This window comes from Chrysochloris asiatica, unplaced genomic scaffold, assembly GCF_000296735.1.
Source record: "Chrysochloris asiatica unplaced genomic scaffold, ChrAsi1.0 scaffold00003, whole genome shotgun sequence".
NCBI lineage: Eukaryota > Metazoa > Chordata > Mammalia > Afrosoricida > Chrysochloridae > Chrysochloris > Chrysochloris asiatica.
Window position 1 is genome coordinate 17,490,431 of NW_006408521.1, and position 22,550 is coordinate 17,512,980.

Sequence of the window (22,550 nt, forward strand, 5' to 3'; positions counted from 1 at the left end):
TAACAATGTGCTCTTGGGACTGAAGGGGAATATTTACATGAGCAAATCCTTGTTCTCAAGGAATTCACAAACTAATACAATACGGTCAAGAGGAGTAAGAGCATTATTGTTGCTATTGTTAAGTGCCATTGAGTCAGTTCTGACTCACAGAAACTCTGTATAGGGGTTCTGAGACCTGGCAGGTATGTTTGAACTGCAATCCTTATGGTTAGAAGTCTAGTGCTTATCTACATTGTCATACCAGGACTCCAACAAAGCACCTAAGAACAGTGCATTAAGAATCTTAAATATTGTTTAAAATGTGTTTTTAATAGTGGAGTTCACAGAAAGAAGATACCTGTCAGCAGAGAAGACAGGGAGAACGAAGTTAGGGAAGACTCTCTGTAGGTGGTAGCATGAGAACTAGATCTCAATGGCATGATGTAAGCGAAAACATGGAGGAGGACATTCCTAGGAATAGAACTAGACCAAATCAAGATATAGAGATGGCTCTGCAAGATACTGCCCAAGTCCATGGTTTCCTGAACATGCCCCTTGGATTCAGAACCAAACCTATTTCTTTGACTCTATTTACTACTTAGGACTGAAGCTCAAACAGTTTCTAGCCTGTTTTGTGGTATCTATTACACTAGTAACTCTTTTTATATGCATTTATTTTATGCTTGGTGACAGGGGTGGAGTGAGGTGGAAATGGAGAAGAAAACAAGTCAGTTGGCAATCTACTTCATGTGTTCTTAGGAAATGTCCTGCTGTCCAGGGCAGTGACCTGGTACATTGGGGCTTAAAGTCTGCTCTGCTTACGTAACCACATAGTCCCTATATAAAGAGATCCTTGTGAAGTCTGCCAACCTGTCAGTTCTAGTCACAGTCAGTTCAAACCATCACCTGACCAAGGAAGCTAATAAGATCAGATGGGAGGGGATGTGGGAGGTACCTGGTCAAACTAGTTTGGCAGTTTTTACATTTCCATAAAGGAGATGCTTGCTAATATTATTTAACACATAACTTCTGGTGTGGTGCTGTAGGATGAGCACTGGACTGTGAACCACAAGGATGGCAGTTCAAACCCACCAGGTGCTCCTTGGAAACCCTATACAGAGTTGCTATGAATCAGAAATAACTCGATGGCACTTCACAACAATAACAACAACAAGCCTACCTTTGACATAGCTTCCAGCATCACAACAAAATGTAAGCCACCGCAATACAACAAACGGACAGACAAGTCACTCACAGCAAATAGGCTCTAACAATTTTAAGACTAAACAGACTAGGAAGGAGAATCTGGTGACAACTACACGGACAACCAGATGGAAGAGATACATATTTGTGTCCATTCCAAAGAAAGGTGATCCATCAAAATGCAGAAATTATTGAACAATATCATTAATATCATAGGCAAGGAAAATTTGGCTGAAGATAATTAAAAAACAATTGTAGTAGTACACAGACAGGGTACGGCCAGAAATTCAAGCAACATTTACAAGAGAATGTGGAATGAGGGCTATCATGACTGTTGTCAAATGAATCTTGGCTGAAAACAGAGAATACCAATCAGAAAAATATTTACTTGTGTTTTATTGATTAAACAAATTTTTGAATTTTATTGATTAAACAAATATTGAATGCAAAAGCATTCAACTGAGTGGATCATAATAAATTATGATAGCATTACAAAAAAATGAGAATTCTACAACAGTTAATTGTGTTCACATGAAGCCTGTACATAGAACAAGAGACAGCTCGCTGTTTGAATGGACAAAGGAGATACTGTGTGGCTTAAAATCAGGAAAGATGTGTGTCTGGGTTGTATCCTTTCACCATATTTATTCAATCTGTATGTTGAGCAAATAATCCACAAAAATGGACTACTGAAAAAGAATGTAGCAGCAGGCCTGGAGGAAGACTCATTTAACTACCTGTAATATACAGGTAATACAACCTTGCTTGCTGAAAGCAAAGAAGAAACACTACTGATGAAGATTGGAGACTATACAGCCTTTGTACAGTATGGATTACACCTCAACATAAAGAAAACAAAAATCTTTACAACTGGACCAATGAACAACATCATGATAAACGGAGAAAGTACTGACGTTATCAAGGATTTCGTTTTACTTGGATTCAAAATCAACGTCCATGGAAGCAGCAGTCAAGAAATCAAACAACATATTGCATTGGTCAAATCTGCTGCAAACGACCTCTTTAAAGCTTTAAGAAGCAAACATGTTATTTTAAGGACCAAGGCATTGGAGAAAGATGAGGCGTTCTGCTCCCGTAAAGATTTACAGCCTCAGAAACCCTGTTCAGGGTCGCTATGGGTTGGAACCGACTCGACGGCACTTAACAACAACAAGGTACATCTGACCCAAGCCATGGTATTCTCAATCACTTCATATGCATGTACAAGTTAGACAATGAATAAGGACAACTGAAGAAGAATTGATGTCTTTGAATTATAGTGGTGGTGGTGATGGTGGTGGCTATGTGCTGTGGAGTCAGAATCTACTCATAGCGACCCCTTACAGGGTTTCCAAGGCCGTAAAACTCTACTGGAGCTGAAAGCCTCATCTTTCTCCCGCAGAACCACTGGTAATTTCAAACTGCTGACCTTAAGGTTCGCAGCACGATTTGTAACCACTACACTACCAGTGTTGTTAAAGCCCACTACATATAACATGGGCTGCCAGAAGAACGGACAAGTCTGTCTTGGAAGAGCTATGTCTGCAGAGTAAGGATGGCAAGACGTCATCATATATCATCGTACGTAGTGTAGTAGTTACACTGGCTGCTAAACTACAAGGTCAGCAGTTTCAATCTACCAGCCACTCCGCTGGGAGAGATTTATAGCCTCAGAAACCCTAGACAGGGTCACTATGAGTCGGAACCAACTCAACGGCATACCACCACCACCGCGTTGAACACACACATACACACACTATCAGAAGAAATCAGTTTCTGGAAAAGGACATCTTGTTTGATTTGATAAAGTAGAGGGCCAGAGAAAAATAGTAAGAACGAGATGGAATGACAAGAATGGCTCCAACAATGGACTCAAACACAGCTGTAATTGTGAGGGTGGCACATGATCAGGCGGTGTTGCATTCCACTATACGTACAGCTGAGTCAATGGTACCCAATAGCACAAAAACAAGTCTAATTACAGGTATCCCCTGCTTTCTGAAGACTCATTGCATGCCACTTTGCCTTTACAAAATACCTATATTAGTACCTGTTTTTGCTAATCAAACAAAATCCGGAGGGGAAAAAAAAAAGGTGAAAAGTGAAGAAATCAAGCTCCTTCCATGGGAACTACAAAGTACATACATTGCTTCTAATTTGTATTGTTGTTGTTAAGTCCCATTAAGTCAGTTCTGATTCACAGCGATCCAGTATAGGGTTTCCAGGGAGCGGCAGGTGCGTTTCAACCGCTCACCTTGCAGTTCAAACTGACCTTGCAGCCCAGTGCGTATTCTACTTTTATTATATGTTAGTATTATTTTAGTGTTTTGGTAAGTGATTTTGGGAGACTAGAAAGGGTCAAGAATTTTCCTACGTAAAATTGTTTCTTCCCTTTTCATCTTCTTGGCTTATGAGAGGTTTCAGAGGAACAGTTTACTTTTGAATAGCAAGGGAAATCTGTACTGTTTGGGGCTTACATCCACTGTCTCATGAGCAGTAATCACTCAGATGAATAAACTGAGGCTCAGAGACTTAAGTACTTATTTAATGGTATATAGCTAGTAACTGCCGGTGTACACATGTGAGTCCACAAATACCTAGCTCATAAACCCCTGTTTGTTGCTGTCCCTCACTTAGCATCAAACAACTGGCAAACTCTACTTTTTATTTAACTCAATAGATGCTTCTCTACTGATGAGGGTTCAGTCTGGCCCAACTCATCTATTCTCCTCAGCTTTTAGCCAAATTTCTTTCCTTCCTGGATGTTATCAGTCTCCTCTGATCAGCCTTAATGCTACTGCCAACAGGTACTCCTTGTGCCTCCATTTCCCCTCTCAAGACTAAAAGAATACATTTTATTCTGAAAGACAGCCCAGATCTTTGCTTTCAGCTTTAAAAAATTTACCAGACCCCTCAGCTGGTTTCCCATTCCTACTTATTTCAATTGACATATCCTCTTCTGCTCTTACTTCTTCTAAGTCCTGGCCCTATCCAATTCCTGTCAGCAGGTCCTGTCTGAAACAACACATTCTTCTTTAACATTCTCTGTCTCAGCCTAGCAAATTTCACACTTTTCTTTCTATTTCAGTTCCTGAAACCTATTCTCTTCCAGAGAAAGTCCTGACCAGTGAGGTTAAGGCTTCTATGAACTAAACAAGTATCTCTCCCTTTTCCCAGTACCTCTGCCTGGGCACAGCACACAGGTACTAATAGGAACTAGTACAAAACGCTTCTGTTTTGTATGTCACTGCTCAGACTTTGTCTTGTGATCTGTATATTTCTAAGGTCTACTCCTTTCTGTTCAAACCTTGAAAGTACAAATGTTTTGAAAGTAAAAAGTACTCTTGCAGTTCATCTTCAATACAGTGCTGGAAAGATGTTTTGATAAAACAGTTTAAACTGGGGGTATGACAAGGTTTTTAAAAGCAATAATAGGGCACTGCTTCATCTGTCAAAACAGAACAAAAGAAAACAATACAAAACAAAAAGCCCACCCTCACTGCTCCGCAGAGCATTGTCCTTGTTTTTACAAGTAAATTTCCTCATGGAATAAAAACTGCAATCAAGTGAAATAATACAATATAGTATAACAATGAGTATGAATACTGCAAGCCAAGACCTGAATTTCTTTTAAAAGCATGATATTACTCAAAAGCTTATAAACTGTAAAAGGTTAAACACAGGTTAAGATTCTTGGCTTCCCAACTTGATTGGTTTACATAACTCAGAAGGTGGAAAAACTTGGAATCTGGCTTAACACAACACTGACTTATTTCCATTCAAGTTAAGCCACAGAAGAAAAAGTGTGAAAGTTTGAAAACTTTCCTTTAGAAAGCCAGAGTTAGCCAAGTTAAGAAAAGAGAACGAGGTGTTTTCCTCTAGTCTACTGGAGTTTCCCAATTGGCCTGTTCCAGACCATTAACGTAGCCCTCTTTCCTGTCTCTCAAACAGTATCTCCTTAGCTGTTTCACAGTCAATCTGAATCTCACAAGGTCTGGCTTGTGCCAGATTCACAATTGGTACTGTACAGACTCCCACAAGGACCCACAGTCAAACCAGTACAGAGGAAATACATGATAACCCACTCAAAAGTACACACTTTACTCAAGGTGGGTGAGAATCATCAGAGAGCGAGGTCTGTTCATTCTTGCATAAGACTGGATGCTTCTTATTGTTCTTGTTCACTTGGCTGTGTACATGGACTCTCTGCTCCTGGACAGCTGGACTCTGGCTGTCCCAGTGGGTTCAGGATGACAGCCTCCTCCATACCACTGCCAGCATCCCAGATTGTGAACATGGTGTCAGAGCCACATAGCAAATCTCCTGCCCAGCATCTGCAGCTGGTTGCTGTCCTTGCCTTTACCCCAGAGGTCTCTGCCAACAGTAGCAGTGCAGCCATGCTCACTGCTCAAGAGAAGTCAGCTCTCTCCCTGGCCCCAGCCCCACATCCTTTGTTCCATTATGAGAGGTAAGAATATTGGCAGTAGTGGAGGCAAGCTGCTCAGTGCACAACTTAGTGCAGGAGTAAAAGACTCAGGATTTGTACACATGGGTTTTTTTTGGTGAATGTGTGTGTGTGTTTAGCCATAGTGATAGGCAAGTTGGGATACGGATGTTCTCCTGGGAAGCAGTGAGATGAGTTATGCTAAATACACACATACAAGAGGCTTTCAAAAGTTCATGGAAAAGGGTAATTAAAAGATAATGGAATTTTTCTATGAACTTGTGAAGCTCCCTTGTATATCATCATAAAAGTGTGTCAGGCCCAACTTATCTTCTTGGTTGCTATATTTATAGCTCCATGCTCAAAGAAGCAGAACCAACCTGTCCATTTATTAACTAATCAAGAATTCCATCTCTAAAATGACCTTTGCCACTCTTAGGGGTTAAAATCTAAACTTGTCCAATTTGACTTCCTGTCTCTGGAATTTAACTAGAAATATGAAAATAACTATTTAGCACAAAGAGGAGCAAACATGCAGAGAAGAGCTGAGTCATGACAATGGTGGAATACATAGTGATAGTCACTGGATTCCACCATTCAAGTCCTTGTAGCTATAGAATTTCTATGACGCTAAACTCTGGGGCTTCTGGTGTCATTAAGAACCACAGCCAGATTTAAGCTAGCACAAGAAAAGATCTGATCCTTGTAGTCAAATGACTCCACTGAAGACTGTATCCATAGCCAGAAATCGAAAGACATCATCCAAAAAGCAAAGTCTCATGGTTAAACCATAGCTAGACATCAGAAGTACATCAACAGGGAGCTGCCAGAAACCCAAACCGGATTCAGAAGAGGATATGGAATGAGGGATATCGTTGCTGACATCAGATGGATCTTGGCTGAAAGCAGAGAATACCAGAAAGATGCTTATTTGTGTTTTATTGACTATACAAAAGCATTCAACTGTGTGGATAACAAACTATGGATAATATTGCAAAGAATGGGAACTCCGGAACATTCACTGTGCTCATGTGGAACCTGTACACACACCAAGAGGCAGTCATTCAAAAAGAACAAGGGCATACTGTGTGGTTTAAAATCAGCAAAGACGTGTGTGTCAGGGTTGTGTCATTTTGCCATATGTATTCAGTTTTTACGATGAGCAAATAATCTGAGAAGCTCCCTGTATGAAGAAGAATGTGGCATCAGGTTTGGAGGAAAGCTCATTAACAACCTGCAATATGCAGATGGAATAATCTTGCTTGCTGAAAGTAAAGAGGACTTGAAGCACTTACTTATGAAGACCAAAGAACACACAGCTTTCAGTATGGACTATAACTCAGTACAATGAAAACAAAAATCCTCACAAATGGACCAAATAAACAGTACTTTGATAAAGGGAAAAAAGATTGAAGTTGTCAAGGATTTAGTTTTACTTGAATTCATAATCAATGCTCATGGCAGTCAAGAAATCAAATGACATATTACATTGGGCAAACTTCTACAAAAGGTCTCTTTACCGTGTTAAAGAGCAAAGATGTCACTTTGAGGACTAAGATGCATCTGACTAAAGTCATGGTATTTTCAGTAGCTTCATATGCATGTGAAAGCTAGAGAATTAATAAGGAAGACTAAAGAATAATGCCTTTGGATTATGGTGTTGATGAAGAATACTGAAAGTATTACGAATTTACAGAACAAAGAGGTCTGTCTTGGAAGAAGTACAACCAGAGTGCTACTTACAAGTGAGGATAGCAAGGTTTCATCTCTCATACTTTGTATATGCCATCAGGAGGGACCAGCCCATGGAGAAGGACACCAAGCTTGATAAAGAGGAGGGTCAGCAAAAAAGAGGAAGATCCCCCCAAGAGATGGACTGACACAGTGGCTGCAATAATGGGGCCAAACATAGCAACACTTTTTAGTGTGGTGCAGTATCAGATAGCATTCCGTTATGTGTGTGTACGGTTACTGTAAATCTGAACTGACTCAAAAGCACAATACCCCCCAAACAGAGGGCAGCTCAGACCTACAGCTCTAACCTAAACCAGATCTTTGGAAATAACCCAGATACATGAGTGTGAGCAACCAAATAGACGAACTCAGGGAAAAAAATCAAGGGCCACTTTCCAAAGAGTTGCGAATATGTACCATACTAAGCGCCGTCGAGTCGATTCCGACCCATAGCGACCCTGAGTAGGGTTTCCAAGGAGCAGCTGGTGAGCTTGAACCACCGACTTGCAGCTCAAATGACTTTGCAGTCTGACTCATTAGCCCACAGCGCCACACCAGGACTCCATACGTCATATAGCTTACTGTTTATTTCTATATAAAAGACTTATTTTAAAAAGTATAATTTAGCAGGTTATATAGTTTAAATGTAGTTCTTTTACACTAATGATACATGCCAGCAACACAAATAAAAAAATATTTCTTCTATTATTCCCCAGGTAAAGTAGTTTAAACAACCAGTCTGACAGGTTCAAGTCTGTCTCACAAAAAGTGTGTCCTCTCAGAAAAAAAGAGACAAGAACTCGGATTAAAACGAAGGCTGGATTAGAATCAGATGACCTTTAAGGCACTTTCCAGCTCTAAAATCTGATGGCCTCTATTCTCTGAGCAAGTAATAAACTCATCATTTGCAAAGATCCAATGAGTTCACTTAACAAATATCCCAGGGCCAGCCATTGTGCTAGACATGCAAAGTACTGGGTATAAACAATGAACAAAGCATAAAAAATACTCTGCTTTCATGAAACTTGCATTTTAGTCTGGGAAACAGACATAAAAATGCATACAATGCCTCAGATTATGGCAAGCACTTTGAAGAAAAACAAAATGAGGGTAAAAAAGAAAATAAGGATAGGAAGAATAGAGCGGTATCTGTTTTAGATAAGGAGATTCAAAGAAAAATATCTCTTAAAGTGACAGGTGAGCAGAGATCTGGTGAGAGGTAAAGATCGATCCACTCACAAATCTGGTGGAAGGTTTCAGATAAAAGAAAATACAAAGGCCCTGCGGCAGAATACTGAGATCCAACAGTGCAGACCTGAGGGTTCAAAACTGCCAAAGTGTAAGATTCATACCAATGTGATCCCTGGTTCATGGGCTTATGCTAGGCACAGAAGCAAGAAGGCAGATTCACAACTTAATGTGCCATTTATTAGACTTGTTGCTTAGTGCTGTCGAGTAGGTTCTGACTCATAACAACTCTGTACAGGGTTTTCATGGAGCTGCTGGTGAGTCTGAACTGCCAACCTTTTGGTCAGTAGTCCAGTGCTTATCCTACAGCACCACATTAGGACTTCATTTTTCATTGTTGTTATTGCTAAGTGTCATCAAGTCAGTTCCAACTTATAGCAACCCTGTATACGGTTTCCAAGGAGCGGCTGGTGATCTTGAACCGCCGACCTTGTAGATGAAACCAACTTTGCAGCCCAGCACATTAACCCACAGTGCCACACCAGGACTCCACTTGGAACTATGCAAAACATTTGCTGCAGATGTCCAGATTAGTCTAAACTGCCTAAAGAAAATTGCTTTGAGAAGCCAAGTGATACCAAATCCAGTCATTAAGGTTTTCATTTTCGAATGTGGGTTCTTGTTGTTAAGTGCTGTGGGGTCGGTTCCGACTCATAAAGACCCTGTATAAGGTTTCCAAGCAGCAACTGGTGAGTTTGAATCACTGACCTTGTGGTTCAAACTGACCTTGCGGTCCAGTGCTTTATCCCATAGTGCCACCAAAAGCTGGTTAAGCTTCTGTAAACTTATCCTAAAGAAAATAGTGTAATCTGAAAAAAAGTACCATATATCAAGGATATATCAACAGAAGTATTATTTATGATAGCCTAAAATGATGAACAAGTAAATTATAGTGCAATAATAGATTAGACAATAGATTTTCAAAAAGCATGAAAAGTAGGTGTAAATGTGGGCAGGGAGTGGGGAAGGAGAATGCAAAACTGTATTTTTACTTATTTTCCAAACTCTGCACCAAAAAGGATATAGATGAATAAAGATAGGAAGGAAAGAGAAAACATGATCTTGGTCAGTGTCTTAGTTATTTAGTACTGCTAGAACAAACATCTGAAATTTACTTTCTCCTAGTTTAGGAGGCTAAGGAGCTCTGGTAGCGTAGTGGTTACGAATCGGGCTGCGAACCTTAAGGTCAGCGGTTCGAAACTACCAGGTGCTCCGCGGGAGAAAGATGAGGCTTTCTACTCCCGTAAAGATTTACACCCTCGGAAAACCTATACAGGGTTGCTATGGGTCGGAACCGACTCGAGGGCACATAACAACAACAACAGTTTAGGAGGCTAGAAGTCAGAACTCAAAGTGTTGGTTCTAGGGGGAAGTTTTCTTACTCGATTGGCTGTGGAGGAAGATCTTTTTACTCCTGAGCAATCTTCATGTGGCTTGGCAACTTCTTCTCCCATCTTTGCTTGTTTTGTTATTGTTGTTAAGTACCACTGAGTCGGTTCCAACTCATAGTGGTCCTGAATAGGGTTTCTAAGTAGAAGTAAGTGGGTTTGAACTGCCTACCTTATGGTTGGTTAACAGTCCAGCACTATACATCTCAGCTTCCTACCTAGCATTTAATTTCTTTCATATTGCAAAAAATGATGGACTCATAATAGCCCTATACTAATTGAACCATGAAGTCCTGGTGTGGCACTGTGGGCTAATGCCTCAGACTGCAAAACTGTTTGAACTGCAAGGTCGGTGGTTGAAGCTCACCAGCTGCTCCTTGGAAACCCTATACAGGGTCACTATGAATCTGGAGCCAACTCTATGGCACACAACAACAATAACAATTGTCCCATTAATACAACAAAGACAGCCCATTACCAAATGGATTATTGGTTTGATTTTGTTTATTTAATTAAAATAAAAAAATAAAAAGACAGAAAGGGACTGGAGGAACCTAACACTATGGTCCTCCACCACTCTTCAGGTCTGGAAAGGAACTCACCTTGTGGCCTAATTTTCAATCAAGCATGTCTTCTTCCTCCTGATCCCAAACAAAACTTATCTTTGTTTTGTTTTTTTTTTATCTTCTTCCTTCTCTTTATAAAGATTCTCAAGAGATGTGTATCTCCAGCTTTTCCAAAACATCACAATTCCAACTTCCCATTACGAATTTCCTCTAACATACGTTTATGCAGACATACAAAATTTATACATCTCTTTAACCAAATCATTACTATATCAAACTATTTTTTCTCGATTGATTTTCCTACATTTAACAGTGCCGTAATTCTCCCATCCAGTGGAAGAAGTTCTAGTATAACTCTGCCATCAAATCTACCACCAGCATGAATCTAGTACATCACTAAGAACTACTGATTCCTTTCTTGCTCCACTCTCACTGCAGTATCCTATGACTTCTTATGAGCTTGGTTATAAGAGAAAAGGAAACCAGAAATATCAATGTATAATGAAGTCAATTACAAAGCAAAAAAAGGGAACAGTGTAGATACAGAACCTCCAAGTGGCAAGGAAATTACATAGAATTCAAGATAAAATAGATTATTTTGAGGAGAAAAAAAATTAACAAATTACAGGGTAACCTCAAAGAATAATAGACCTGCACATTAAAATAAAAATAATTACTCAGGAAGAAGAGTGAAAAGGGAAGCCCATCTCTGATCACATCTACCTGGAGGCAATCAGAAAGCATAAAAAATACCAAAATACACATTCATCCAAGTATTAAAGGCCACAGAAAACTCCTGAATATGCCCAAAAAATAAAACCAGATGATCATATCAGCACATGTCCAGAACAGAGATAAAGTGATTGAGGCAAATAAGCTGGAAGTAGACCTACACTCCATACTGGACGATGGATAGGCTTTGGAAAGGTCTGAGAAGGAATTCAGAAAAATGATTATAAAATGTATCAAAACATTATACAATGGAGTTGAGAAAAATAAGGAAGAAGTCAGGAAAGCACTGCAGGAGCAATCAAATAAAATAGATACAGCATTGGAAACAATTCAAAACCTACAGAAAGAGGTCAAAACAATTAATAATAGAATATCAGAAATGGACAATACACTGAAATGGCAAAGGAGTAGAATTGAAGAGATAGAAGCCATAACTACTAGTGAGCTGGAAGATAAAAATCTCTCAACACTTAAGATAGAAGAGCAAACACAAAAAAGGATAAAGAAATCTGAAGAAGGTCTAAGATTCATGTTGGACAACATGAAGAGGAATAACTTAAGAATTATCAGCATTACGGAACAGGAAGAATCACATAAGTCCACAGAGGAGACCGCTGAAGAGCTTCTAGTAGAAAATTTTCCTAACATCCTGAAAAGTGAAAGGACAAGCATTCAAGAAGCTCAATGAACCCCAGGAAGGTCAGGCCCTAAAAGACATCACCAAGACATATAATAACTAAGCTCTCCAAAATCAAAGATAAGGACAGAATCCTGAAAGCAGCTAGGTAAAAGAGAAGTGTAACATACAAAGGCAAGCAAATCAGATTAAGCTCGGATCTCTCAACATAAACTATGCAGGCAAGAAGGCAATGGGGAGACATATCTAAACCCCTGAAAGAAAAGAACTGCCACCCAAGAATCCCCTACCCAGCAAAGCTGTCAATTAAATACGATGGTGTAATCAAAACATTCCAGAATAAACAGAAGCTAAGGGATTTTCCCAAAGCCAACCTTGCTATGAAAAACATCCTAAAAGAAGTTCTGTGGACTGAGAACCAACAAGAACAGACAACCAGAGAATGACGTACATGGCAGCATTAACCTGAACTCAATTGACAAATGGAAGATTCAAGAACATAACAGAATTATAAGAACAGAAGATCTGGGAGGTCAGTCTATGCTCAAAACAATTACAATGTGAAAGAAGGTTAACACAGAGGAGCAGAGATCCAAGTGGTGGGAAGGTCAGGTAGACTACAGAATAAAATAAACTGTCTTAAATGGAGGGAAGAATTAATAGAATATAAGGTAACCACAACAATGGGGTTGGGTGGGGGGTTTAGTTTGGGTGTTGGGGAGGGCAATACAAGGAGGAGGAGGAGGTGGCATAAGAACCGCATAGATAGGGGAACACTGAGATAGGTTTGCATGTCCTAAGTGGGACAGAGGTAAATAGTGATGCATGCTTAACCTTGGAACAACAGGGCTCTGGGATACAGGGATCTAGGAATAGCTTGAAGAGGGGAAACAGTACTAAAATGCTTGACTGTCTTATGAATATTAGTTTCCCTTGCCTACTATTGTAAAATAGACATTTGAGTGGGATAGAAAGGAATGTTGGGAAACATGATTAGAGAAAACTTGTAAGCCCGCCTTCAACCTATAACTGATTGGAATACCTAAAAGGGGTTCTACAACTTGCCCAGTGAAATAGGCCTCGTGCAAAGCCTTTACAGAGTATAGGACCTTAGGTGGAATCCTGAGTCCCATCCAGAACCTTCTGAGGTGGAACATTCCCACTAGAAAGGACAAACAGACCAGCCTGGAATGGCTACAGTGACAGAAGATACATCTTCAGAGAAAAATCATTTGGAAAAACACAAAACAAAAATGTCAGCATGACTAGCTACTACAAGTATAAGCAAGCTGCTCGCCAGGAAGACATCAAGGCTAGCAATCAAGTTCCTTCAGTACAAACTTCCCTCTAAGACTGAAACTCAAATGGAACACACAAACAAGCATGTAAGCTTGCTGGTGACCACATTACATTGGTCTACTGGTGAGTGGAAAAGGGGGAAAGGCAGCAATGAAGAAATGGGCTGAGTTCAACCAAAATCCACAGACTCCTGTTGACCTGGAGATGAAAGAGAGAAGAGGAAGGGCTGGTTGGTCCAAAGTGTGGTGAGAATTGGGGACACCTGAGCCCATGGCAAAGGACATAGCCACAGAGGGCTAGAGCTAAGAGTGAAGCATCCAGCTGATATGAAGTGAGGGGAGATGTACAAGAACACACAAACTTGCAGACAGTACCCTTTGACCTAGGCTCGATGGTTCGATAATGAAAACTCAACTAGAGGAAGATTACAAACAAACAAACAAAAGAGTCCCCACTGAATAGATTTCATCTTGTCTAGATGGTCTGGTGAAAAGAGATGGGGATAAGATTCATATGATTCAATAGCGAATAACTGTTATCATGACTAATTGTGACTGCCACAATTGTAAAGACAGAAGTTTTGAAACAAAAACAGGGGAGTGGTTCATCTTACAGTCCAGAAACATAGGGTCCTAGGACATCAAGGGAGAAGCACACATGCAGAATGTAGGACCTTATCCAGAGAAGCAGTGACGCCAGAGACAGGGGCAGAAATGGGGGAATGGAGAGGGGAGCTGCTGAGGACTCTAGATTCATGGTAATAGAGGGACTAAGAGAGCTCGTGGCCAGGAGGCAGATTTGCAGAATGTGCCCTTTGGAAATGTAAATTATTATATATGCCTGAGTGTTGTTTTTTTTTTTGTTTTAAAAAGCTAAAGTGGATAGAGAGAAATACTGTTATCTGATGGTACATGGAGGGGATTATAATCATTGTAATGAAACAAGGTGTATGATTTATTAAATGTAAAACTGATGATCTGCCCTGTAGACTTTTCACTCAATCCACAATAAAAACCTTAAAAAAAAACAAAGACATAAAGAACAGAATGGATAGGAAAACAGGATATTCTAGTATGCAGTATACAAGAGACATACCAAAAAGAGGGAGACAGCCTAAATGCCCATCAACAGAAGAATGCTTAAACAAACTTTGGTACATACACACAATGGAAAATACTACAAAACGTTGAAGAATAACGAATCTGTGAAACACCTCATAATATGGTTCAACCTGGAGGACATCATGCTGAGTGAAATGAGTTAATTACAAAAAGACAAACATATGAGACCAATGTTGGTATGGTGCTAAAGGATAAAGCACTGGACTGCAAGGTCAGTTTGAACTAGAAGATCAGCAGTTCAAATAAACCAGCCGCTCTTTGAAAACCCTGTACAGTGTCACTGAGTCAGGATTGACGCAACAGCACTTTAGCAACAAATGTTGTAAAAAGTTTTTTTTTTTTTTTTTTTAAAAAAAAGGTTTTCTTGACAAAAGAAAGTGTCTGTGATGGCTTAAGGGGGGGGAAGGGAAAATTATTCATAGGCTGGAGGGTAGACACATGTCAACATGGAAAACAAGGCAGGCAACACACAATAAGAGAGAGGTTGGCAGAGGAAAGAGGATAATAGGAGACACAGGGAGGGATGCAACAGTTAAAGTGAATAGAAGTAAACACTGTTAACTCTTGGTACAGGGAGGGGATTGCAACCAGATAGTGAAGCAAAGTGTAGGCTTTGTCGAATGTAAAACTGATGATTTGCTCTTTATACCTTCACTCTAATTCACAATAAGAAGTTTTAAATAAATAGAAAATAACAGGATTCAAAATCATTATTTTGGGGGATACTTGATATGTGCAGTTACTATTTCAAGCACCCTACATGAACTACTCATTTTAATCTTCATCACAACCTCATGAAGTAGGTACAATTATTAGCTCTCGTTTGCAAGTGGTAAATCTTAGAAACAGAAAGGTTACAAAAACTTGCCTAAGGCCATACAACCAATAAGTGAGAGAGTCCAGCAAATTTAGCTCCAGCATCCGTGCTATTTAAACTGACTCAACAACACTTAACAACAACAACCATGCTATTTGGGGAGTGTGGTGGCTCTAGAGGATAGGCACGGGACAGTGATGTGGGATAATGCACTGGACAGAAAGGTAGGTTTGAACCGCAAGGTTGGTGGTTCATATTCACCAGCCACCCCTAGGAAACCCTGCATAGTCAGAAGCAACTCGTTGGCACTTAACAACAAACAACAATGTACCACAAAGTTGCACCACAAGGTCATTGGTTCGAGTTCACTAGCCCCTCTGAGGGAGAAGGATGAGGCTTTCTGCTCCCACAGAGATTTACAACCTCAGAAACACTATGCAGGGTCATTATGAGTTGGAACCAGCTTAACAGCACTTAACAACAACAACCCATGCTATTTACCACTATGTAATGATTTACATCTGTATTTTTATGTATCTTCTTGGAAACTACAACCTTCTTAAAAACAAGAATGGTTTCTTCTCTAGATAGCCTACAACATCAAACATAGAACCCTTCCAGTGTCTCAATACACAACAAACATCTGACAGGTTGACCGATATTCTAAGTACTGCATGAATGATCATCTGCACTCTCATTTTTCAGTAACTAATTTCAAAGTACTTGCACCCAAGCTATTATAACATATTGACAATGATTAACATTATAAATCAGAGTGGTGTATAGAATTTGCTTCATGCCCTAACATTTGGGAGAACTTCTCTTTCCAAGATTTATAATTTCAATTATACTATTCCAGAGCTGGAGTTCTGATGTGGCACTGTGGGTTAATGCAGTGGACTGCAATGTTGGTTTGAACTGCAAGGTCAAAGGTTCAAGTTTACCAGCCACTTCTTGGAAACCCTATACAGGGTTGCTGTGGATCAGAACCAACTCGATGGCACTTGGCAACAACAACAACAAATTCCAGAACTAAAAAATATATACATGGATGCAATCTCTGGAAGCTTTTCCTAAATATTTTGACTAGAATCTGGTTTATCATCAAGAAATATGTACAGAAATGAAATATCAAGATCTCCTTCAATTGAATCAATAGCTGTCTGAGAGGATTTTAACTTCTTGACCTGACCACATAGTCCTTCACCCAAAGACATGCACCACACAGAGATGCTTCACATTCACACTCTGCAGGATTAGACCAAATTAAATATCTATATAAGAGCTTCTTAAAGTCCCTTCCTTTCCTATCTTTTCCTCTCTCACTTCATTTGCAACATCCCAACTATCCTCCATTTCTCCAAAAGTGCTAAAGCTCTTTTCACATTCAGTCTTTCCAATATATCATCTTTCTGCTTAGAATTTGCTTACTTCCCTACTCTTTCTAGCTAACTCTTCATTTTTCAGTTCTGCTTAAATACCATCTTTTCAGAGAAATTATTTTCACATTTTGCATCTAAACTGGTCTCCCATTTTAGAGTTCTGCACAGCATTCTCTATTTTTCTTTTAGAGAGCCAACCACAATTTGCTATTTTTATGGATTAAACCTCTCCAGAAAATATGTTTTAGAGTGCTAATCCCTATATCTGTGGGTATAATCCATTTGGAAATAAGGTCATATGGGTATACAGAGTGTCACTTAAACGAATCTCTTCTGAGAAATAAAAGAAGATTAGGCACAGAAGCAAGGAAGCACAGATGGGGAGAGATAGATGCCATGCCACATCCTCCATCTGCCAAACTAGGCCAACCATGAGATTCTAGCTAAGAGCAAAGCACAACAGGAACTAGCAGTATAATATGAACCCTGAGCATAATTGTGAACCCTGGTGCTACAATAGGAAGCATTCAATGGTAAGTGGCCCTTGCAAAAAGTCAACAATTTGAACCCACCAATCACTCTGTGGGAGAAAGATACAAATCTTTATGAAAGCGGACTGCCACATCTTCCCCCTCCCCCCCAATAGAGTGCCTGGTGAACCTTGGGAACCCCATGAGATAGTTCTACTCTATTCTTTATAGTTGATAGGGATAAAATCAAGTCAAAGGCAACTGATTTGAGTTTTGGGGTTTTGAACCTAATCATCAGAAAACTCTTTGAGGTTGTAAATCAGAAGACCAGAATCAGGAGATCCAGCTTATCTTCCTGGCCTGGCTCTAACTGATCCATCCCAACATTTAACTTCAGCTTCAACACAAGGGCACAAGCTCGAATGTTCTATAACTCTATGTTTACCATATATAGTCATGGTACCACAATCTCTACAGGTCATTATTGTTGTTAAATGCCTTTGAGTTGGTTCTGACTCATAGCCACCCTATATAGGGTTTCTGAGGTGCTACTGGTAGGTTTGAATAACTACCTTGAGGTTCAAATCGACTTTGTAGTCTAGTGCTTATCCTACAGCATCATACAAGTAAAAAGAAAGGGAAAAATACCAAAGGAAAAAAAGTTTATTATATACCATATCAGCCTGGCAATGAGGAAAGGACCATTTCCCCCAGGCTCTCAACAACGAAACTGAGCATAAATGTATACAAACTTTTCAAAAAGCAGCTTGGCAATATATATTTCATGAACATGTTATTTCACTTCTAGAAATTTTCCCTATGAGGTAATTACAAGGGTACAAAAGATGAAGACACAGAAACTTGATTGATGAAAGAAAACTAGAAGCAACTTGAATGTCCATTAATAGGAGGAGGTTAAATAAACTAAGGCCATTAAGGATAATATAGGTTTGTTACAGAAAGATATTGGCATTGGTGGTGGCAAATAAAAGGTTATAGAATAGCTTGTATAGCCAAATCTGATTTATGCAAACTTATAATTTTCATATAAATGTGTACGTTCATTAAAAGTATCAGAAAAAATATTTAATAAAATATATAGAGAGAGATCTCTAGCAGCCATAGATTTTGGAAAATGCATACTCTTTTCTTTGGACATGACCATATACGATTTCATTTTTATTTTTTATAATGATCAGCTGCCATCTTTAATTCTGGAATCATTTTTTGTAATCATTTCAGCATGACGGTTTTTATCTTTTCTAACTAATACACTTAATTTTGTTAACTTTTAAAATTCCTATAGAGAATTAGCAAAAGAATGAAAAAAGCAAAACAGTCCCATATTGACAGTAACTTATTTTCATGGATTATAAAGTGGATGGAGGAGTCCTAGTATGGCACATTAGGATAAGCACTGGACTGCTAACCAAAAGGTTGGTGTTTCAAACTCACAGCCATCCTCACAGGGTCTCTGTGAGTCGGAACTGACTTGATAGCACTTAACAACAACAAAGAGGGTGAAAAGAAGTGACAAACGACAGAGAAATCTAATAAAGCAGTCATCAAAGAAAATGAATTTCCTTTCCCACATTAAACTATGATTCCTGAACAACATACAGGAAGGACAAACATTTTGATTCCACCTTCTTGATGTAATGTCCTACAATAACACATAGAAGGGTAAGTCAAAAAATATTGCTACAAAAGCATGTTGTTTTTCAGTGTTGTCAGATCAGTTCTGACTCATAGTGACCCTGTTCAGATTTCCAAGGAGTAGCTGGTGGGTTTGAATTCCAAACCTTGCAATTAAAAGTCCAGTGCTTATCATATAGTGCCACACAATGTGACTTCCACATATAGAAAGAACCCTTTATTAATAATTTTTTTTTTCTTTTTAAATGTTAAGCTATTGTTTCCCAACATATCCTACATCTAGGTCTATAAGTTTCTGTAGATGACATTTCCAACTTTCTAACCTATCCCTGAAAGTATTCTGCATTCCTAGATTTACATTTTTATTGTAAATGTCAGAAGGGCCATTTGGACATCCTCAAGGGACTTAAAACTATGTTACTTGTGTCTGGAGACAAAAGGAATTCTAAATGGGGCAAGATCAGGGCTGTAGGGTGTATGGCATAAAGTTTCCCTATGAAATTCTTGTAAGGTAGTCCTTGCTACTCTCAAAGAATGAGCAGGGGAACTGTGACAGAAAAGAAATTCTTCTAAACAACTTTCCTGGCCTTTTTCTCACCAATGCAGTTTTCTATTTTCTTAAAACTTCCTCATGAAGACCATGATAGTGCTATGTACTTCAAGATAATCTACCATGATTACTGCTTTGGGAAGACTGATGTCAAGACATATGGAGTGTTCCTTGAAGGCTAGGATGGCCAAACTTCGTCTCTTATACTATGGCATATTGTCAGGAGGGACCAGTTGCTGGAGAAGGAAATCACGTTTGGTCAGGTGGAGGGTCAGAGAAAAAGAAGAAGACCCCCAGCAAGATGGACTGGCAAAATGGCAGCATCAATGGGCTCAAGCGTGGCAACAATTGTGAGGTTGACCCAGGATTGGGCAGTGTTTCGTTCTGTTGTGCATCGGGTCGCTATGAGTCGGTACTGACTCGATGGCACCTAACAACAACAAAAACAAGAAATGCTGAGCCTACAGATGCTGAAAGGAGATGAGAACCTTTCAGAGGCAACAAAGAGAAAGCTTTCACCTAGAGCTGGAACTTTAAATCTGAATTGCTAACTTTTTAAACTGTGAGATAATAAATTTCTGTTTGTTAAAAATTTTTTAAAAAGTTTATCCCTCTGGAAACTCAAAAAACACCTGGCATGAGCTTCTGGAGCTGATCTTTCTGTCTTGAATTTAACTAGCCCAGCAGATGCCCTGGGAAGCCACAACTTTTATTGGGCTTTTTTGTTTTTTTCAGGCACTCTAACGAGACTAAGACAAGTGTATTGCTGTGAGAACTTGTCTGCAGCTATCCTGTGATCACAGAGACCTGTTAAGACATGTTTTTTAGTTGGAATAAACTAATGCATGTACAAACTATTACCCAAGCAATACTTTTTGAGTTACCCTGATTTAAAAAATAATACTGTAGAATTTTAAAAATATCCTGATTTAAAAAATAATACTGTAGAAATAAAAAGCATTCTTGAAATACAACTAAAGCACAAAACGTAAGAATACTTGCTCTTTAACCCAAAGCACTGTTTTATATAAATCTAGGGAACATACCAAGGGTGAAACCCACCTAAAATTCCCTAGACTTAGTAGAAATGACAATATATTTCCTCATAAACTATCAAAAGAGTCTTCAAAAATAAAGCAGGCAAGGTGGCTGGAAGACTCCTTTGCTAATTTGCTCTACATCCTCAAATAGAATAAGCAGCTTAAGATCCACATGTATATAAAGATTATTTCAAAGAATGCTATTCTTCAATCACTAGGTTTTCCAAGCATGGGATTTATAAAATCTGTGAAACCACAGGCCTTATAGGAATACAAATAAAACTTGACACTACATAATCTTTTCCTTTCCCATCACTGACATTCCTCAAATCCTAGATTACTTCTCTCCAAAAATGACTCATCCACAACAGACACACAGGGCACCTCACTGTCAATAACACAGGGCCACGAAGCAGTCAGTGTTCCCCACATATGAACCGTACCACACAAAAGGATGATCAACGTCTTAATTGGGGGGGGGGTGGAATAAACTGCTATTTCAAGAGTTAAAAGGCTGCCGTTTATTGAAAGAACACGCTAGCTCTCCAACAGGCAGATGGTGGAAACATTTTAAGAGAATTACCTTTAGGAGGAAAATAGGACTTGCTTTCAGCTTTGTGAGGCCAATCTACCACAAGAGGTCCAAACCTGCGAAAACTGGCAGTGATCTCATCTACAAAACAAAGAAAAGAAATTTAGCAAAAGAGAAAAAAAGTATTTCAACTGAGAAGCATAAGACATGTTTATCTTTAAAAATGTTCTGATAGCTAGTTTCTAAAGCATTTTTACAGAAGTTAACACTAACTAAGTGAAATACCACTGCTTGGCACATATTTGGTTATTCACTTATAACCCCGCAAAGTGTACTTCTAACTTCCCTTCACTACTAGTAAACTTAACATGCAGATTTTATAAGAAACAATATAAGATGTCAGCTAAGGTGATCTCTATGTAAAATAAAAAGGCGATTCTAAAACTAGGAATGTTCTCTACTTTTTTGGAGGAAAAAAAGGTAAAGGCACCCACATTATTTAAAGTGTTTTCACTTATGTAAAATCTTTAAGGTTATTTTAGAAACAGATATGATTCTTTTGCTAAAGTGGAGGGGAAATAAGTAGAAGTCCTGGTGTGGCGCTGTGCGTTAATGTGCTGGACTGCAATGTCAGTTTGAACCTCAAGGTTGGTGGTTCAAGTTCACCAGCTGCTCCCTGGAAATCCTATACAGGGTCACTACGGGTTGGAACCGACTTGATGGCACATAACAACAACAACAACAGAGAAATGAGGAGATCACTCTGTTTGGTAAAAAGAAAAAATTTAAAGTTAATGGTCTCTTTTCTCATATATACACATTACACATTCTATGAAGAAAATGTTTAAATAATTATAGCTCAACCTTCTGACTTCTGACTCAAAGCAAAAGGTTTTAACTTAAACCTGGTTACAACTCAGGTTTAACTTACCACTCTATCAGCCATGATCAAAATTATGTCTTAAAGAAAAATCCAACTGATAGATGAGATTACCAAAAATAAAAGAATAGTTTGAAGAAAAATGAGCCTCCAGTTACGTACAATTTTCATGGAATAAGTCTAAAATGTAACACATTTAGAGACTTTCCCCCTCTTATCATAAAAAAATAAAACAAAATAGAGAAGTGTCCCCGCTAGACTAATGCAGGTAAAACCAGTCCATGTGACAGTACTGTAGAGTATATCCAAAACCTACTGGAACAAGAATTGCTGAGTTTCCCTTAAGTCAATTTATTTACAATTTTATTTCATTTGTCCATCCAACAAATATTCATTGGCAACCTACTATGTGCTGATGTGAATATTTCTATTGTCTTTAGTCATAAGTGAAAACTCACTTTTGGATTGGTTGTACCTTAAAAATATTATTTTTATTAAGAAAAATTCTGGCTAGTATTCATCATATGAAAGGCAAAACCAAACCCACTGCCATGGATTACAACTCACAGAAAACCTACAGGACAGAACAGAACTGCCTCACAGGGTTTCCAAGGCTGTAAGTCGTCCTAGGAAAAGACTGCCACGTCTCTTCTTCCACAGAGTGACTGGTGGATTTGAATCACCAACTCTCAGTTGGCAGCTAGCACTTTAACCACTGTGACACCAGACCTCCTTTTTAAAGGTAACAGAGGGATTATTTTCATTCAGAGTTATTTGTATCAAAATTTTAGGTGGTATGGTATGCTGAAAATGAACAAAATCTCTGGAGTCAGACTGATTTTTAAGTTATAAATGCACCATTAACAATAACA

The 22,550-nt window shown here is 39.0% G+C and overlaps 1 protein-coding gene across 3 annotated transcripts in view; it reads right to left on the reverse strand.

The window, feature by feature from the left end:
• Positions 1-22,550, reverse strand: part of CPEB3 (cytoplasmic polyadenylation element binding protein 3) — a 298,968-nt gene that overhangs the window by 75,730 nt on the left and 200,688 nt on the right. For all 3 annotated transcript variants that reach the window (XM_006831138.1, XM_006831139.1, XM_006831137.1), the window contains one exon: positions 20,850-20,939. In XM_006831138.1, the coding sequence (XP_006831201.1) occupies positions 20,850-20,939 (90 nt within the window). The remainder of the gene's footprint in view (positions 1-20,849; positions 20,940-22,550) is intronic.